The following is a 17564-nucleotide window of genomic DNA, read 5'->3' as shown; positions in this document are numbered from 1 at the left end:
AGGATTCGGTTATTTTTGTATTTTAATTACGTAATTCAGGAAAATTATTTCCTATGCTTAAATTTAATAATAAGTATAATACTAATAAAATAAAATTCTGCATTGTTTAGGTGGCGGACCATGTTTCACTGGATCGGGCCCGATTCAACTATGGCAATTTTTGCTGGAACTCTTAACTGACAAATCGTGTCAGGGCTTTATCTCGTGGACCGGCGACGGCTGGGAATTCAAGCTGACCGATCCGGACGAGGTTGCACGTCGTTGGGGTATTCGTAAGAATAAACCAAAAATGAATTACGAGAAGTTGAGCCGAGGTTTGCGCTACTACTACGACAAGAACATCATACATAAAACTGCTGGCAAACGATATGTGTATCGTTTTGTGTGCGACTTACAAAGTCTACTAGGGTAGGTGTACAAAGTATAATCGTACCGACTTTTGAACAAATTTTGATAATATCACAAATTCAGTTGTATCAATCTTGTTAGAAAGTCTATTTTAAGAAAATTTTATTTCATTTTTATGAATTTTATATTATATATTTTTAAAAGCAAGATTTGATACAAATATTAAGTTCTTGCCTACAGGGTGAAAAGTAAATCACTCTATTATTTTCCTTTGTCTTCACAGATACAGTCCTGAGGAGTTGCATGCAATGGTAGACTTGAAACCCGAGAAGAAGGAAGAAGACTGAGCTTGCGTTAACGAACGTGCTTTAGGATTGTGTCACATTGATAAATGAAACGTAATGATACAAATGCTTCGCATTGAAGTGCAAGAACGATAAGGAGGATAACGGGAAGGCAAAGTATCCGTACGATGAAATCACTATGAAATCACTCTATTCAGATGCAGAAGACTGTGATAATGTGTCTTCTTTATTCAGATATAAACAAAATCGAATCGGTCGTATGTACCAAAGACAGGGTCTGCATACCATTGGTGCCTAAAGTTAAATAAATCGCGAATTTGTTTCTAAGTGATTGATTTGTCACAGCAGATTTTAGAAGATATATAGGAATAACTCGTCAATTTATACATATATAAATATATATATATATATATATTTTTAATGTTACATGATTTTTCAATACTACTAGCGTCAAGATACTTGGTGATGCCGCTAAATTATTTATGTCCCATCATTTTAACATGTGTGTTATATCTCGTTGATACAATGATAGATGACTCGATATGTGATTGTTATTATCATAATTTTACTACAATAAAACTTATTATACAATATATATACGATTGTGGCGAGCTTCTCCATTCGACGTTTTTCATGCTTTCTTTTCTACATATAGATTAATCTAGATTGTAAATCTAAAGTACTTTTTTTCTTTTCCAAGCTCGCACCTCCAAAACAAGAAGAAAACACATCCATTTTCTTTTTATATTATTTCTTAATTATTAAATGTATCTGGTATGTGCTCGGAATATATTAAATATACATTTAATGTTCCCAATTGCGCAATAAGGAGAGCTGTTACAGATGTAATCTGAATTGAAAAAAAGTGGTACCGATGAAAAGAGTATGCTGTTAATTTATGTGATTTTTCAGATAAATAACATTCGTTGGATTCGGACGTTTACTAAACCTAGGAGAGATAAAACTCTCACTAAAAAAATTGTATACTCATCGTGTTAAAAACATTGCAAAAGAGTATTTATCAGACAGAAAAGAGAAGGACCAACCAGCGTTCCACTAATAAACTGTTTATAAACAAATTCATGAAGAAATTCAAATAATACAGGCTTTTTTGAAGTGCATATATTTTTCAACGTAATTGAAAATGTTCCAAAATATATTTATTTGTTATGTTAAACATCTTGAAACGTTTGTTATTGTCCTTCTTCTCTTTTCTCGATGGACTCGTGGAACGCTAGGTAACGCAATTGCATCAAATTTACAGCGATATACATATACATACATGTATATGTATAACTGCAACTATTTTAAATACATAATTTGGTATGCAGTAAATGACCAATGTTTTTATTGGAGAAATTGTTATTGAGTGTAAATGTGAGGCGTAGGTATAATAATGGCACAACAACAATTAAAAAGCTGAAGTATATTACACTTCGTGTTTTCCACATATCTTATATGTAGAAATACGCATCATACACGTACACACATATGTATGACTTAAACTACTCTCGCATTCGTTGTGTCCGTTAAGTTTTCTCGTACCGTGCATCAAAATGATTTTGGTGCTACGACAGGACAGTAAGAAGTAGTACCGTAGTAGCCTGCAGACGTGTACAATTAACAGTATACTAATTTCAGAAATCGTCCGCGAATTTATTACATTGAGGAGGATTGATTGTTGAGGAGATAAAATCGGTAGTAAAACTGTATTAAAGTCTCTTGTTAAAGCTACAAAAATTCTTTTAGCGCGCTAATCGTTATATGCTTAAAGTTTTTTCCTAGTTGTGTCGACCGGACGTCAAATAAATTATATTAAATACTCTTAGTCCTCGAATACGGCGAAGGAACGCGATATGTATAAAGCTATTTGAATATTAATATTAAGTTAACGCGGTCTTGGCACTTGTTACTAAAAGAGAGCCATACTTTCCCAGGATTATATATTATATATATAGCATTTCGAGAGAGAGAGCGAGAGAGCGCGCGCGAGTGAAAGAAAGAGAGAGAGAAAGAAAGAAAGAGTGGGAGAGAAAGAGAGATACGAATGCAGAAACTTTTTAGTAGATGCAATAAAAAAACAGAATAAAGAGATTTTTATAAATATACTTGATTAATCGCCGTTTATTTGTTTCCCAGTCTTTCGCCATTTTCTTGCATCTTAATCTGTGAAATGAAGACGAATTAATTTGTCACAAAACTCTAAGCATTATACTCACACATAAAAAATATATATCAACGTTTATTAATTATAATAGTTAATAGGTTAACACAAAATTGCAGAGCTTGCAGGGTATACCTATTTCTTTCTTACTTGAAGCTCCGTTGTATCGTACATCTTGAACATTTTTATATATATTTATATTTTTTTATTTATTACTTTTATTAAGCGTTATTTACATAGGTACTTATTTATAAAAACGCTTATTTTTATTGTTACACTTGTTATAAAAGGTGGAGGAACTGTAGAATAACTATAGAATACAACAGCCACGCTGATTGGTGGATATTAATACTACGCCATGATGGAAACGTAAATCCGAGAGGCGCGAGTCCGGTTTCGGACACTTTTCATCATTGTTCTACAATAAACTCGAAGAATTATGCGAAACAAGGCGGAATTAAATATAGATACTTTAATAGGCTCAAGTGTCCTATCTTTCGTACAATGTATCCTAGAACTGGTATGTCATTTTACACTATTATAATAATTTCTGTAATCTTAAGTTACTCAGTGTCGTAAGTTACCACGAGAACGTAGATAGGTACAATAGTAGGCACGATACCTTTACTTGAATAAGAATCTAATGCGATAAACACGCGCATAATGATGATATATATAAACTATTTAGGTAGGAAATTCTTTGAACGCACACGCTGCAGCGATTGCAATAAGAATTCATATCGAGAAACGTGAAATTCACGTTATTGACAATGGTATTGGAATACCGAAAGATAAACTAGAGCACATTACAGACTCGAAAACTGAAACTATGGGCAGTCAATATCAGATGTGCGAATTAAATAAATTGAGTAATACACTAACAAATATTCGTCAGTTGTCTGACACTCTTACAATTGCTTCGAGATATCAAGATTCAACGGAAACATTTATGAAGGTAATATGATCAGTATATTTGAATTATTTATTTTTAACACTTAGACACGTAATTTTTTCATGTATTTCTTATTGAAGGTGTTCAAAATGAGTTACGCATCTAATTTAACACAAATAGAACAAAGGCCTTCACGCGGTACAACAATATCTGTTTACGGCTTCCATGAAACACCAGTAGACAAGAAATGGAACATATCCACTATCTGCTTTCTCATTGCGACCATCGCTGTTAAACAATTAGAAGTACGGTTTAGGTTATCGTAAAATTAACTTTATTTGCAAATATTTCATCATGAATATAATTTTATTGTTTTATTAATCATGAGTCAATCTTGTTGCAAATAGGTATCGTTCTCAATTAGAGACGAAGAACGCAAGAAAGTTGTGTTGAGAATAGCTAGATCCCATAGTCCAGTCGAAGTCTTAAGAACATTATTCGGAAAAAATCTGCCGTTGAATCACATATGGCTGATACGATGCAACGCGGAATATAACATGAGTTATCACGGTTATATAGGATTATCTGACGAAAATACGGCACAGTGGATATTTTTAAATCACAAGCTGATTTATTGCCCCCTTATCCTGAAATTGATTGAAGCTAGTTTCAAAAGAAAGCTACGCTTATCTATCAACCAAGAGACCAATCGGCAAGATTTACGCAACAAAAATATATTTATATTAATTTTTCTCACATTTTCGCCTAAAACATTTACTTTCGTTACTGAAAATGAAAAGAGATACGTTATGTTTTACGATATGCAAAAGATATTAAACAATATAAAAAACAGTGTCTTCAAATGTCTCACAGAACAAATTAAAGATCGTACTGCTCCTTATTCGTGTGAAACGCAACTAGTAAAACAAATATATCTAAAGTCGGAAAGGCCTATTTTGCACAATGATATCAATGCACGTAACAAAAGTCTTACATCTTTGATGAAAGAAAGAAAGATAAAAGAAAGAGAGAAAGTTGTCACGATTGCTATCAAAAGAAAGAAAATAACGTCAGCGTCAATTGTCAATAATTATTTCGACAAACAATATAATAAAAATTGTAATATCGAAGCTATTAGTTGTTGTGCAGAAAAAGGAAAAAATATGTCAAATAGCATTCAACATCAAACAAGAAGTATGTCAGCAGAACGCACAGAATTGTATGAAAAAGAAGTTACGGATAATGCGTATAATAATGTTGATAAAATGCAAACAAATTTTACTAATTCTGTGACAAACGATTCCATTGGATTTCATAAGAGTTACGATTATAACAACGACAATAATAACGATTTTGTAAAGTCTTCTCCTCTTTCTGTGTGGTCTAACTGGACGTATTATACGAATAAAGGGGAACGCAATTCCTCGGGAAACGTAAACGCGTTTTCCAAAAAAAATAACGTGCAAAAGCAAAAGCTTTTCGAATGCACTAAACAATTTGATTTCCTACCTCGCAAATTATACAATCTCCTACATCTACGACATCGTGCGAAACTAACAAACGTGCAACGCTTGAACAGTCCTACTAGCGCGATCTTATGTAAGTAACTTTCAAGTAGAGAATGACTAGTTAAGCACATGCAACGTAGATAAACCATATTACATACGTATCTCGTAGTTAAAGAAAATTGGCAACACAAGCAAATACCGGTGCATTCCTGTAATTTGAAGCAGAAATTATGCGAGTTTAGATTATCGCGTACGTCATTAAAGTACATAAAGGTAAATGCATGAATCTTCCAAGCGGTAAATTATTTTAAATGCGCATAACTGTTACAATTCTCGCGTGATTTCCTTGTAGATTATTAATCAAGTTAACAACGAATTTATCGCCGCATGGGTGATGTTTAACAAAATGAAAATCCTATTAATGATGGATCAACATGCAGTCCATGAAAGAATACGTTACGAAAACTTACTCCTTAGTAAGTAGTTTTAAGTTTTAATAAGTAAATTGTTTTTTGTAATAAAACTGAACGAGGCTTATAAATTGCATTTTATTTGAGTTCTAATTATTATAATATAATATAATAATTATTATCATTTAGGATATAAGGCACAGAATGGGGGTGAATTGCTCTCCACCAACTTACGTGAACCTTTAGCCATAAAATTGCCGACAGAGGCGTGCAATTTACTCCTACGTAATAAAATATTATTGAAGAAATACGGAGTAAACTTGGGATCATTAAAGGAAAATACACTGTTAATACGCACAGTACCGCAATGCTTGATTACAAATAGCAATCATTGCAATAATAAGAAAATATTGTCCAAAATTTATGGCTTATTAAACGATATACTAACAAAACGTAACACAACAAATCATGCAAATATGATACCATTAACTGTCCATAATGCTATAGCATCGGAGGCTTGTCATGGTATTTATTAACACATTGTTTTACAAACATATATAAATTGTATTTATTGGATTAATGAGAAAATCCGTGCCGATGTTTTTAGCAAACTTCAAATGCAAGACTTTATTATAAAAAATTAATTGAATATTACATAATGCGGGATATTTACAGGTGCTATCAAATTTGGTGATGAATTAACTTTGGATCAGTGTTTGTATCTCGTAAAGTTACTTAAGAATACAAAGTTTCCTAATCGATGTGCGCACGGACGACCAACTGTAGTACCTGTGATGGAACTTTCAGAGCTAGAAAGAAGAGACACCAAAAAGTGCGGGGTATGTATTGCAGTTATCGATTTTATTACCATAAAGAGATAAATAGATAAGGATTTATAGGATTCATAGGAAAATATACGACGCACAGTTTCTTTTCTGATAATTTTACTTTGTACATATTCAGTGGATAAAAAATATATCTTAACATTATATGCTGGATCGATATATAATTAAAAACAATACGCGTTTACATAAATATTTAATTTTGTTCTACGTGTGTTGTTCTATTCGAATAAGATTCGCGTGAGTGTTTTTTGAACATCTACTTCGAGCTATAATCATATAACTTACATAGAGCAAGCATGATTTCGATGTTAAATTGAATTTTATCCCGCAATGAAGCCGGCGATCAGAATATCTTTGCCAAAGTCGTTGAATCTCGTAGAGACTAAATTGACGTCCTTTCCGGCTAATGAAACCGGACAAACGTCGTTCGGGCGAACGTAGAAACATACTGTGTAAAGTGCCATCTCCAGCTCGGGCGAAAGACCCACAAGGAGGGTTGTGACCGCGTGCTTCGTGTCTGGTATATTAAACGCCGTACGTATCTTGATAGCCTCTCCCTTCTGCATAACGCAACAAGAAATATTAATCACACAATCGATAGTGATAAAATAAATAAATTACCAAGCAGGTAAAAGTTATACCACTTACATCTCCAAGTTTCACGTCTTTGATGTATCCGCGATAGTCGAGCTTTTTCTGTGCTTCCTGCTTGGCAAAGTAAATCCAATTCTGCGGCCCAATCATGTACGAGTCGAGCTTCTCCGCCACGAACACCGCCTCAAAACCGGAACTCGATGGTTCTCCCTCGACTCGCCGGAACTGCGAGAACCAGATACGCTTCAGGGTGTCCTTGAACTCGTATTCGTCATTTGGAATGAATCCTTTGTCAGCTAAAAATTTCATCGCCGCTTTAAGCACTTCGGTTTCCATGAACTTGTCGAGCAGTTCGGACTCCTCTCTCCGTTCATCGGATGTGACGGTCTCTTTGGTTTTCACATCCAGTTCGTAGTTGTCCTGCAACGCTAGCACGCTTTTGATCGTCGGAATCTCATACGCCTCGGGTTTCACATCCAACAAGCTGAAATTATAAAAAATAATTTTATTTCAATGCAGATATCTTACTTAATTAACACGTTAACACGGAAAAATTAAGTTAAACCACTAAAGCTTGAAGAAGATAAAAATTCCAATTTACAAGATGAATCATTCAAACTATTTACGGCAATGAAGCGTCATCCGTGGTGCTGTCTTCCTTCGTTTCGCCTTGCAGATTCACAGTTATATACTTGTACGCATTGTTCTTATCCACTTCGACAAGGCTCTCCGACAGTTTCTTAACTTCATCGTTGGAGATGGGATAATTCGGTTGGCTCGGATTGTCATTCTGTGGTGGCAGCTGAGAGTTGGCATTGTCCGTCGAGCCAGCATTGCTAGGCGCATTAGCTTCAACCTTCTTATCTGCCGCTGGTGGCGGTGGCTGAACCGGCGGTTGAGCCGCGCTGGACGCGCCATTATTGTTCGACGTCTCCCCGTTAGCCCCGGTAGGATTCGATTGATTATTATAGTAATTGTTGTACGTGATCTCGGTATGACTGCCACCGCCACCACCACTGCCTGGACTTCTACCATAAATGCCACCCGGCAGCAATCTATTCACGGCCGCACTCACGCCAGCGCTCACGCTGGAGTAAACTAACGCTTCTTTGGCCAGTTGGCCAATACCAGGTCGGCTTGGCTGCAAAACTGTGAGAGCTGGTGCTTGAGCGATAGCTGGTTGAACATAGGACGGCTGAGCGTAGGATGGTTGACCATATGACTGATGTCCACCATGTCCAAATCCACCATAAGATTGTCCGCCGCCGTAAGGAGTATAAGCGGGTGGTGCGTTATGGTGCATAGACGGGTTGTAAGCTTGACCATATGGTGAGTGCCCACCGTAACCGGGATATGATGGGTTCATGTTGGGCGATGGGTATCCTTGATTGTATCCTGCACCACTGTAAGTGTTGCCAGCGGGTTGTCGGGGATATCCACCTGAGGATGAAAATTAATAGAGACATTAATGATACCATAAAAATTTCGAATTTATGTTCCTTTATGGAATTTATGGAATTGAGATTTTGATTCCAAATTATTTTGGCAACAGTTATCTTATTAGTAAAGCTCAAGGCCGACGTATACCGGATGGACTATATGGTGGCGGATTTCCTGATGGATATCCGGATGGACTATATGGTGGCGGATTTCCTGATGGATGTCCGGATTGTACATTCGTCGCGCTGGTTTTCGAAGCGTGTTCAGATACCGGGGCCGATGGTTTAGCATTGCTGCTACTGGGCGCTTTGTTATTATTGTTCGGTGGTACGTTCCATCCTATCCTATTTGGAGTTGAACCTAAATAGGATAACAAGATTCGTGATATTATTAAACAAGTGAAACTCTGAAGAGTCCGGTGAAGCGCATGAAGCCATAGAAGGCCATTGTGTCTATAGTGCAAAAGTGACTCATCGAATTTGTAAGAGATCTGACGCGTTGATACATACATCATTGCAAATTACTGCGTAATTTCCTGTAGAATGATCACGAAACGGAGCTAATGATTTTTGATTATGTAGCAGGAATCTAACAAAGTGATGACGAGAAAGATTTTCTGTTTTCATATTGTTTTATATACGTATAATAATTAATATAATTTTGAATAATATAAAGAAACGAAACACATACATATATTATGTGTTTCTTTATATTTTTACGTTTTGTACATACGTACATATATGCACGTACATATATAATATATAGGTAATACTAATAAGAAAAATATGTCAATTTTACATATATATATATATATATATATACATGAAGTAAAACATATCAATATAATAAACCAACCTCCCTGTGTTGTTCGAGGTCGTTGCGTCGTTCTCGTATTAGAAGTTCTTCTCCGAGAACCGCTTCCGCTGCTGCTCCGTCCGCCCGACTTACGACCATCTGTATCTGCTGCAAAGATAATATAAATGAGATATATATATATTTACACACATGTCACATGTCTTTTAAATTTTGTAGATAAAAGTAGAAGTCTACTTCATGGGCAGACAGTCATGAATTTCTCATATGAATATTTATTACAATCCTAAATATAAGAGATGACTGAGAAATAGTTTAAGTTTGAGATCTACAACCAAGTACGCACCAAAAATTCTTCGTTACAATAGAAGGAATTAGTTACTATTAAAATTGAAGGATTACATTCTGTGTATAATGGAATAGCTCACGCGAGGCGTTATAATCTCTTTTGCATCATGAAAGATACTGATTGAGTGGTTATCAAGCTATCTTCCGGTGTCCTCTTTTATTTCTCTCAATTTGTCACCAGCGCAGATTATCAAATCTACTCTTCTCCAACAGATTATTATATAATTTGGTAGCAATTGTCCATTCACTGGCGAGCTTCATATTATTGCGCTGAATATGTGAGATCGCCTTCGCAGAATTGCGCTGTGCGAATAGGTACACGTATATGCATATGTGTGGTATACGTATATAGGTATACGTAAATAAATTCAGGGTCGAGTATACTTCTAAGCAATTTTCAATTTATGAATTGAGATCTTATGTACATTTCAGAACTCTATACTATAATTGGACTACTATAACTTGGATTTAAAATTGTCATATATAATCAATTATATATTTTCTGCAACGTAACAAAACTTTTGTCATGTGATAAAGATCAATTTCTTACTAACGATTTAAAAACTATCGATACTCTTATATTTCGATACCATAGCAGGTGAAGAACTATTTTTGTTGAATAATGTATCTTGCTTTCTCGTTTACTTTCTCTTTTATAAAATGAGCTCACATAAGATCTTGGATTCTTATTAAAAAATATTATTTGAACTCATTCTTTGAATCAACATTAAAATTTCTGACATGACTTGTGTATATAGTTCTTTTGTGAAAGCATTTTCTCTTAATTGCTGAAAAAATTTCCATAACAGGATTTCCTTCACCTTAGATTTGTGCGTTTCTAAAATTGTTGTATTGATTAACTAAATTGCAAAGTTATTGTTTATAACAATGGCATTAAATTACATATTATCTTTTATTTTATCTATATACAAATTTATCAAATGTGAGTACATGTTACGGGCTGAAGTAACTCTAGATAAATTTGAGCTTCTATGCAAACGATATCGAGCTGGTTTAATGTCAGATCAAGTTTCTCTTGACAGTATATCGAATCAGTAAATCGATTACTATGATACTATAACATATGGGCCACAATTATCTTTAATAACTATTTTAAAACATGTACTACAATTTTTTTCTGCATTCTAATTCTGTAATCATTTATGTAATAATTTCTGCAATCATTTCGTGGAATGGAAAAAATCGGAAAAATACGTTGATACAAATATCAAAATAATTGAAGACATGAAAGATGCGACAAATATGTCCGAGTTTTTATATTCTAACTTTCGATGAGAATCTCCGTTTGCAAATTATAGATTTGTGCTTAACGTCGTAGATATTTGTAACACGATTATAATAAACGCGGACAAGTGAATAATATCATAGGAGGAACATACGTTGGCGTAACGTCTGAGTAACATGAAAGAGCAATTTGCTCCGATGATTTCACTCATTACGCACTATTTCTTAGACGAACCATCAGCACATTCAATAAATCTCATCTTTTTAATATCCATAAATTTTTTCAATTATATGTCTATGTGCATTATTTCATTTTTGTTATGTTAAGAAAACTATTACTTTTATATCATTATAGTTTTAGTGTGTTTATTTTTTCTTTTTTCATTAATTTTTGTTTTTTTTTCTTCTTGGTTTCATGGACACTTTGAAAGATGTTTTAAAAGATTTTTACAGCTTAAATAGAAGAATTGCATTCTCTTTAATAAATTAATTTAAATTTCAAACATGTAACATTTTCTCAACTGAGACCACTGTTATACACATGTTATATAATATTTTTTAAATATTATATCTTTCGTATACATATATTATATAATGATTGCAATATATCTTCTATCTTCTTCTCTAATTTGTTAACTACTACGACGAGCGATGTTTTAGACGCGATTTTTCCAACATTCTGTACAACATGCAAAAATCTCTGAATTAATTTATAATCAATCTTTCTTCAAAGTATTACGCAGTAATCTTCAAGTTATAAGTTAACACGTAATCCTTGAATAAACGATTAAGAAAGTGAAGGGGGTCTTTCACGAACAAATTTCCGCGTTGCTGAAACGTAATACCAACTTTAACTGCACTTAATTTTAGACAAAGTTTGTTTAAATAGAATTTTCAAGTCAAGACACAATATTAGAGACAAAAATTATTTAATAAATTCTGTTTAAATAAAAATTGATTATAAATTGAATGAAGATTGCACACTATGCCACGTGAATCTGGCAATTTTTATTGCTCACGCGTATATTTTATTCGCTAAACCATGGTGTCTATAATTATGTAACAAAAAATATCTCTTATATAGGAAAATATATACATATTCGTTTACCGAAAATAAACAAGAGCACAATCACGGTGATCAGGAACGTCCTGATTCTCATATCTGTCGCCGTCTGCTTCGCTCTTGTCGAATTGCTTTGTCAATCTGGTGAAAACTCGTAGAACTGTCTGACACGAACTGGTTTGCTCACGCAGAGTCGACGTGCTACTACCGTTCGACCTTACGTTGACGGCCTAGACGCCGGTGACCATCGTCCGTAACATTGAATGATTCATACTTTACAAGCTTTCTCTTTCCGCTGATCCTTCGCGGGCATTTATGAAACTGGAACCCGCCTATTAATGCGATGGCACTTTATTCAGTTTAATATCTGGAATGACGTTGAAAATGTTGAATCTCTCCTTATAATATCGTCGTGATCTCTTTTATTATATACAAATATTTATAATCCGCGTTCTTATAATGAGATATTCTCAAGTATACCTTTAGATACACCAATGTCATCTGATTGGCTAATCTTGCTATTTTGAGATCATATTTATGATAATTTCTTTTTAATAAAAACGTGTCTGAATATTATTTCTCTTCCAGCTTTTTAATTTAATCATATCTTTGTAATTAAAAATATTTTGAAATGATTGTCTCTTAAAGTAAATTTTATTGTTAGTAGATTTGAGATTTTTTATACATATGCATATATTTTGTGAACATTTTATTCATGATAATTAATATTTTCTTTCAGAAAAAATTGAATTTCGCATTCCTAAAGAGTCGTCATTGGATGTAAAATTGGATTTACAATATAAAATCATATTTTCTCTAACGCAAAATTACAAATTATTTTTTAAAAATTTCGCGTATGTACGCGAACCACAGTTTATTTAATCAAGAGAATTAATACATTTATTTCTGTTTATATATATAAGGAGATAACAGTATAATATGTAATCCCAACTTGTATATCACTATCAAGTACAATAAATTTTCTTTTCGTTAAAATCAAATCTATATTTTATTCTTATTCTAGTTTCTTTTTTATCATATTGGAATACTTAATATTTTACTACATGGAATCAGAAAATAGGAAGTGCAAGATCTATGAGGTCTTTTCCATAGTATCTGAATGAATGAGTGAAAATATGGAACTTGGCTCCACCAAGAGAAATGGGACACAAATCGTTTGATCTGACGTAAAAGCATATTGTGTACAAGGACATTTCCAGTTCAGGAAGTGTACCAACAAATATCGTCGCGTTTGGTCTAACAATATCGTCCATTTTAAAGTTTAGCTTCAACAATGAAGCATTCTGAAAAAAACAAATAGAATATAAGTTATGAGGTACTTTTATATCTTCATGATGTTATAATTTAACATTGAAACAATACACAATATTTCTTAATATAATTAATTATTTGCATCAAATAATAGTGTGTAACTAACGTCACCAAACTGCAACTTGTCGACGTATCCCATGTACTTGATACGGTTCTTCGATTCTTGATAATTAAAATAAATCCAGTCCTGCACACCAAGAAGATCCTGGCCGTATCTTTCGGATGTAAACACTCGTTCGAATCCCGATGTGGCACCGTCGAATTGACTGAACCAGATATGCCGCAGAGTTTCTTTCCTTTCGAAATCATCCGGGTTGATGAAACCGCGATCCGCCAGCCACTGCATAGCTCGGGCCATCACATTCGTGTTCAGGAACACGTCCAACAGGAGATCTTGCTCCTTCCTCTTTTCGGAGCTATGTGTTTCCTTTATCGTAGAATTGTGTTCGTAATTGTCGTAGAGTGCTCGAATAGTCAAGATCGTCGGGTAATTGTACACCTCTTGCTGCGCGAAAAATAATCTAAAAATGAAAGATGAATACGAAGTGAGACATTAATATACAGGGTGTCCCGGGTTTTAACCGACAAACTGCGGGAGCATATTCTACTAGTGGAAATAAGAAAAAATTCTTATATCGAGTTTGCTTAGAAATGCTTTATTACAAAGTTATAAACCAATATTGAAAAGAAATATCAGATAAGTAACAACGGATTTTTTCACAAAAATAAAAATTATCTACGCAATGATTTAGTGACGCATTTCAAAATGTTGTCCTTGCGCATCGATACAAGCTAGACATCGACGTAGTACAGAATTTGTTACGGTACGACATTCCTGAAAATTTTGTTGCATCTCAGTAACTGAATTAGTAATTCGTTGCTTTAAATCTATCTGGTACTCTCCTGTTAGGAAATCTACGTTGATACTCTCGTACGGCAACTCGTGCATTTCCGTCACAGAATCCGTACACGAAATGAATATCAGTGTATTCCTCATTTGAAAACACTTTTGGCATTCTGATAGTAATTGCTAGTTGACACGACGATTGAAATCTAACAGCTACTGTTGTGAAAGTAACAATCATACTGAATCGTTTCAACATAGTGAACATGAATACATGTGAATACACATAACATAAACATCTTGGACCTTCCAAATTCTACACTATGTTCCGTTGTTACTTATCTCATATTTCTTTTCAATATTGGTTTATAACTTTGTAATAAAGCATTTCTAAGCAAACTCGATATAAGAATTTTTTCTTATTTCCACTAGTAGAATATGCTCCCGCAGTTTGTCGGTTAAAACCCGGGACACCCTGTATATCGTTGATATATTAACAATTTATTAATAAATATTATTAACAATTATTAATCTGAGAGTAGAATGTAGGACTTACGGCACGGTAGCTGCATCCGTCGCGTTTTCAGATTTGCTTTGCAGATATAATGTCAAGTATTTGGATATATCGACTTCTTGCTTCGCGAACAGTTCTTCGGTTAACGTCCACAGATCGTTATCAGATACCGTGTACTGCGGGAAGTAGACAGCTGCTCCTTGATTGTTCTTTGCGTTGCCAGTAGCTCCATTAGAAGATGTAACCGGAGGACCGTTCATATTGTTACTTACGCCCGCTGTGGAAGGATTACCCGAGGGAGGAGCATTTGGGTATATCGCGCTATTGTTGTTTCCGACAATCATCGGCGTCGATACACCTGGAGTGATGACTGGATTGTTCACCGGACTTGGATAACTGGGATACGTGCCAGGGACATTTCCCTGGGATGGACCATACGGTGAAGCCGGTACCGGAGGAGACTGATCTGGAGCACTGTTAAAATAGTGATTATTATAAGTGATATGCGTTTCACTTGTAGAGCCACTGCTACTGTCCACTGGTCTGCTATAGTGGTCGTGCATGTAGTGATGATGATGGGGGTTCAATAGTCTATTCACGCCGGCGTTAACGGTGGAGAAGACGAGTGCCTCCTTCACCATCTGACCGAAGCCTCTGCCACTGTTTTGCTGACCGGGAACCATTATGACCGTTTGGCCAGGTATGTACGGTTGTGCCGCTGGTTGCGACAGAAAGTGTTGCTGAGGATAATAACTATGTGCAGGTGAACCATGTCCGTATCCTACGCCAACAGGGTGAGTGGAATAAGGATTGCCAAACGTGCCTGGTACAGGTGGTGGAATATGCGCTGGATAACTGGAGGGATGCCCGATCGTTTGGCTGGGATTGTGCGTGAAATGAGGTTGATTCGTATGACTGATAGGATGAGAAGAGGGATACGAATTGGGGTGAGTGGGATACGGAGGACGCGGGTAGGGAGCACCTTGCTGGGGCATCGGCATCGACGTTGGACGTAGATGATCCCTGAATCCGATATTGCTGGAAGCCGGATTTGGTGGATGCGGTTGGTTCGGATTGAAGTGTGGATTACTCCAGGAAGGATTGGAAGGCGCGCTCGGCTGACCGAAAGAGGTCGGAGCTGTAAAGGAGAAATTAAATTCTGTTAATTTCCTATTGATCCTATTAATTTTCTGTTATTTTCTATTCACGATTACATAACGCGTAATTTATAATTTACACAATTTACGAATTATAGGAATTTTGAAGCATAAATCCTTAAGTTAAAAATTAAAAAAAGAGGTGGTATATGTACCATGGTTTTGCAAAGGCACAGTAGATTTCGGAGCAGCGGGCGGTGCTGATGGATTATACGGCGCTGAAGGATTGTATGGTGCAGACGGATTATACGGTGCTGAAGGATTGTATGGTGCAGACGGATTATGCGACGCTGAAGGATTGTATGGTGCAGACGGATTATGCGGCGCTGATGGTTTTGGTGCAGACGGATTATGCGGCGCTGAAGGATTGTATGGTGCAGACGGATTATGCGGCGCTGATGGTTTTGGTGCAGAATTTTGTCTCATGTCGTTCGTAACACCTGTTTTTCCTGTTTGGCTTCCAGGATAAGTTTCTAACAGAAGAAAAATATAAAAAAGATACATTATTTTTATATAAAAAGAGATAAATATATGAAACAAAAAAATAAAATCTTAAAGAAAATGTATAATAATTTCTAGAATATCTTGATTATTATAAACAACAAATGTTTATAATATTGTAGACATTGCGACCCGGCCGGAATGCGGGATTAGCAGAAACTTTATACAAACAATAATTATTAAATGCTATTCAGCAATAAGAAAGAAAAATATATATATAAACTCTTCATATTTATATTTATTGTTACATTGCACTTACGGGGTCGAGTAAGGCCTCCTCCTTCAGCATGTAAAAGAGACGTGGACGAATCCTTATTTTGCTGATGCGAAGTTTGACCTGTAATTTTTTCATGTTTATGTGACGCACTGATATGATTTTGCTGTAATCGTAGAAAACTTGAAATAAACTACGTCTTCCTCTTCGTCTTACTCATGCCATGTATGTACTCACTCGACGTAGTTCCGTGTCTAGTCGGATTTGATCCCGTCATGTGTCCTCCTGACGAACTTTCATGTCCGAAAGAGTGTGATCCCGTCGTGTGTCCACTACTTGATGAGCCTCCGAACGGGCGTGATCCTGTCGTATGCCCGCCCGACGAAGTTCCATGTCCAAAAGAATGTGAGCTTGTGTGTCCGCCAGATGAACTTCCAGAACTCCATCTTGAGCCTATCGTATATCAGCTTAATAAACTACAGCGTCTAAATTAGCTTAACTTGGAGTAAAGCCATATCTAGACGAAATTCTCTCACCTGAAGAATGACTTGAAGAACGACCTCTTGATCCACCTCGTGAATGACCTGAAGAATGTCTCGCTGCATTTACATCATCTGAAAAAAAAGCAATTTTATATTTACTTATTTACTTATTTAGTTATACTTGATTATATTAATTAAAAATTTTACAAAAATTTAAAAAAGATATATATATAATAAAAATATATTCTATAAAGTAACTAACTTGTTACAAGGAGCGTTATGAGTAAGAGAGACAGCAAAATTCGGATTTCCATTTCTTGTGCGTAGAACCAACGTTAGTCTTACGATGGCAAGAGAGAACTGACGCACTTAATGACTACTGAATGATAAATATATGGGTTTTTTTTCTTTCTTTCTTCTGTGCTTATCAGTCTTTCCTTCATCTTCTTGGTATACTACTTTCTCAGAACGATAGAGGGAACGATTATATTCACCTCTTGACCGGTCACTAATACAAATACTTTTCATGTGGTTAGCTGATAAAC

General features: G+C 35.3%; 4 protein-coding genes across 8 annotated transcripts in view; 2 read left to right on the top strand and 2 right to left on the bottom strand.

The window, feature by feature from the left end:
• Window positions 1-2761, top strand: part of LOC105276598 (ETS-like protein pointed) — a 107007-nt gene extending 104246 nt beyond the window's left edge. For all 5 annotated transcript variants that reach the window (XM_011334348.3, XM_011334350.3, XM_011334352.3 and 2 more), the window contains 2 exons: window positions 111-408; window positions 632-2761. In XM_011334348.3, the coding sequence (XP_011332650.1) occupies window positions 111-408; window positions 632-695 (362 nt within the window). In that variant the 3' untranslated portion in view covers window positions 696-2761. The remainder of the gene's footprint in view (window positions 1-110; window positions 409-631) is intronic.
• Window positions 2762-3256: 495 nt separating this feature from the next.
• LOC105276596 (DNA mismatch repair protein Mlh3) lies at window positions 3257-6163 on the top strand. Its single transcript, XM_026974329.1, has 7 exons — window positions 3257-3337; window positions 3506-3772; window positions 3850-4014; window positions 4117-5308; window positions 5366-5490; window positions 5570-5693; window positions 5817-6163. Exons 1-7 carry the CDS (start codon window positions 3257-3259, stop codon window positions 6161-6163), a joined length of 2301 nt encoding a protein of 766 aa, XP_026830130.1.
• Window positions 6164-6554: 391 nt separating this feature from the next.
• LOC105276595 (poly(U)-specific endoribonuclease homolog) lies at window positions 6555-12199 on the bottom strand. Its single transcript, XM_011334345.3, has 6 exons — window positions 12021-12199; window positions 9362-9469; window positions 8654-8866; window positions 7693-8506; window positions 7121-7550; window positions 6555-7032 (listed from the first exon to the last, which is right to left on the bottom strand). Exons 1-6 carry the CDS (start codon window positions 12070-12072, stop codon window positions 6793-6795), a joined length of 1857 nt encoding a protein of 618 aa, XP_011332647.1. The 5' UTR covers window positions 12073-12199; the 3' UTR covers window positions 6555-6792.
• Window positions 12200-12809: 610 nt separating this feature from the next.
• On the bottom strand, window positions 12810-17532 carry LOC105276597 (poly(U)-specific endoribonuclease homolog). Its single transcript, XM_011334347.3, has 8 exons — window positions 17282-17532; window positions 17074-17151; window positions 16775-16990; window positions 16583-16660; window positions 15978-16295; window positions 14708-15803; window positions 13414-13828; window positions 12810-13279 (listed from the first exon to the last, which is right to left on the bottom strand). Exons 1-8 carry the CDS (start codon window positions 17331-17333, stop codon window positions 13046-13048), a joined length of 2487 nt encoding a protein of 828 aa, XP_011332649.2. The 5' UTR covers window positions 17334-17532; the 3' UTR covers window positions 12810-13045.
• Window positions 17533-17564: the final 32 nt, after the last annotated feature.

Source organism: Ooceraea biroi, chromosome 12 (assembly GCF_003672135.1).
Source record: "Ooceraea biroi isolate clonal line C1 chromosome 12, Obir_v5.4, whole genome shotgun sequence".
Taxonomy (NCBI): domain Eukaryota; kingdom Metazoa; phylum Arthropoda; class Insecta; order Hymenoptera; family Formicidae; genus Ooceraea; species Ooceraea biroi.
The sequence above is the reverse complement of the archived record's forward strand: the minus strand, read 5'-3'. Positions and strand labels throughout refer to the sequence as shown.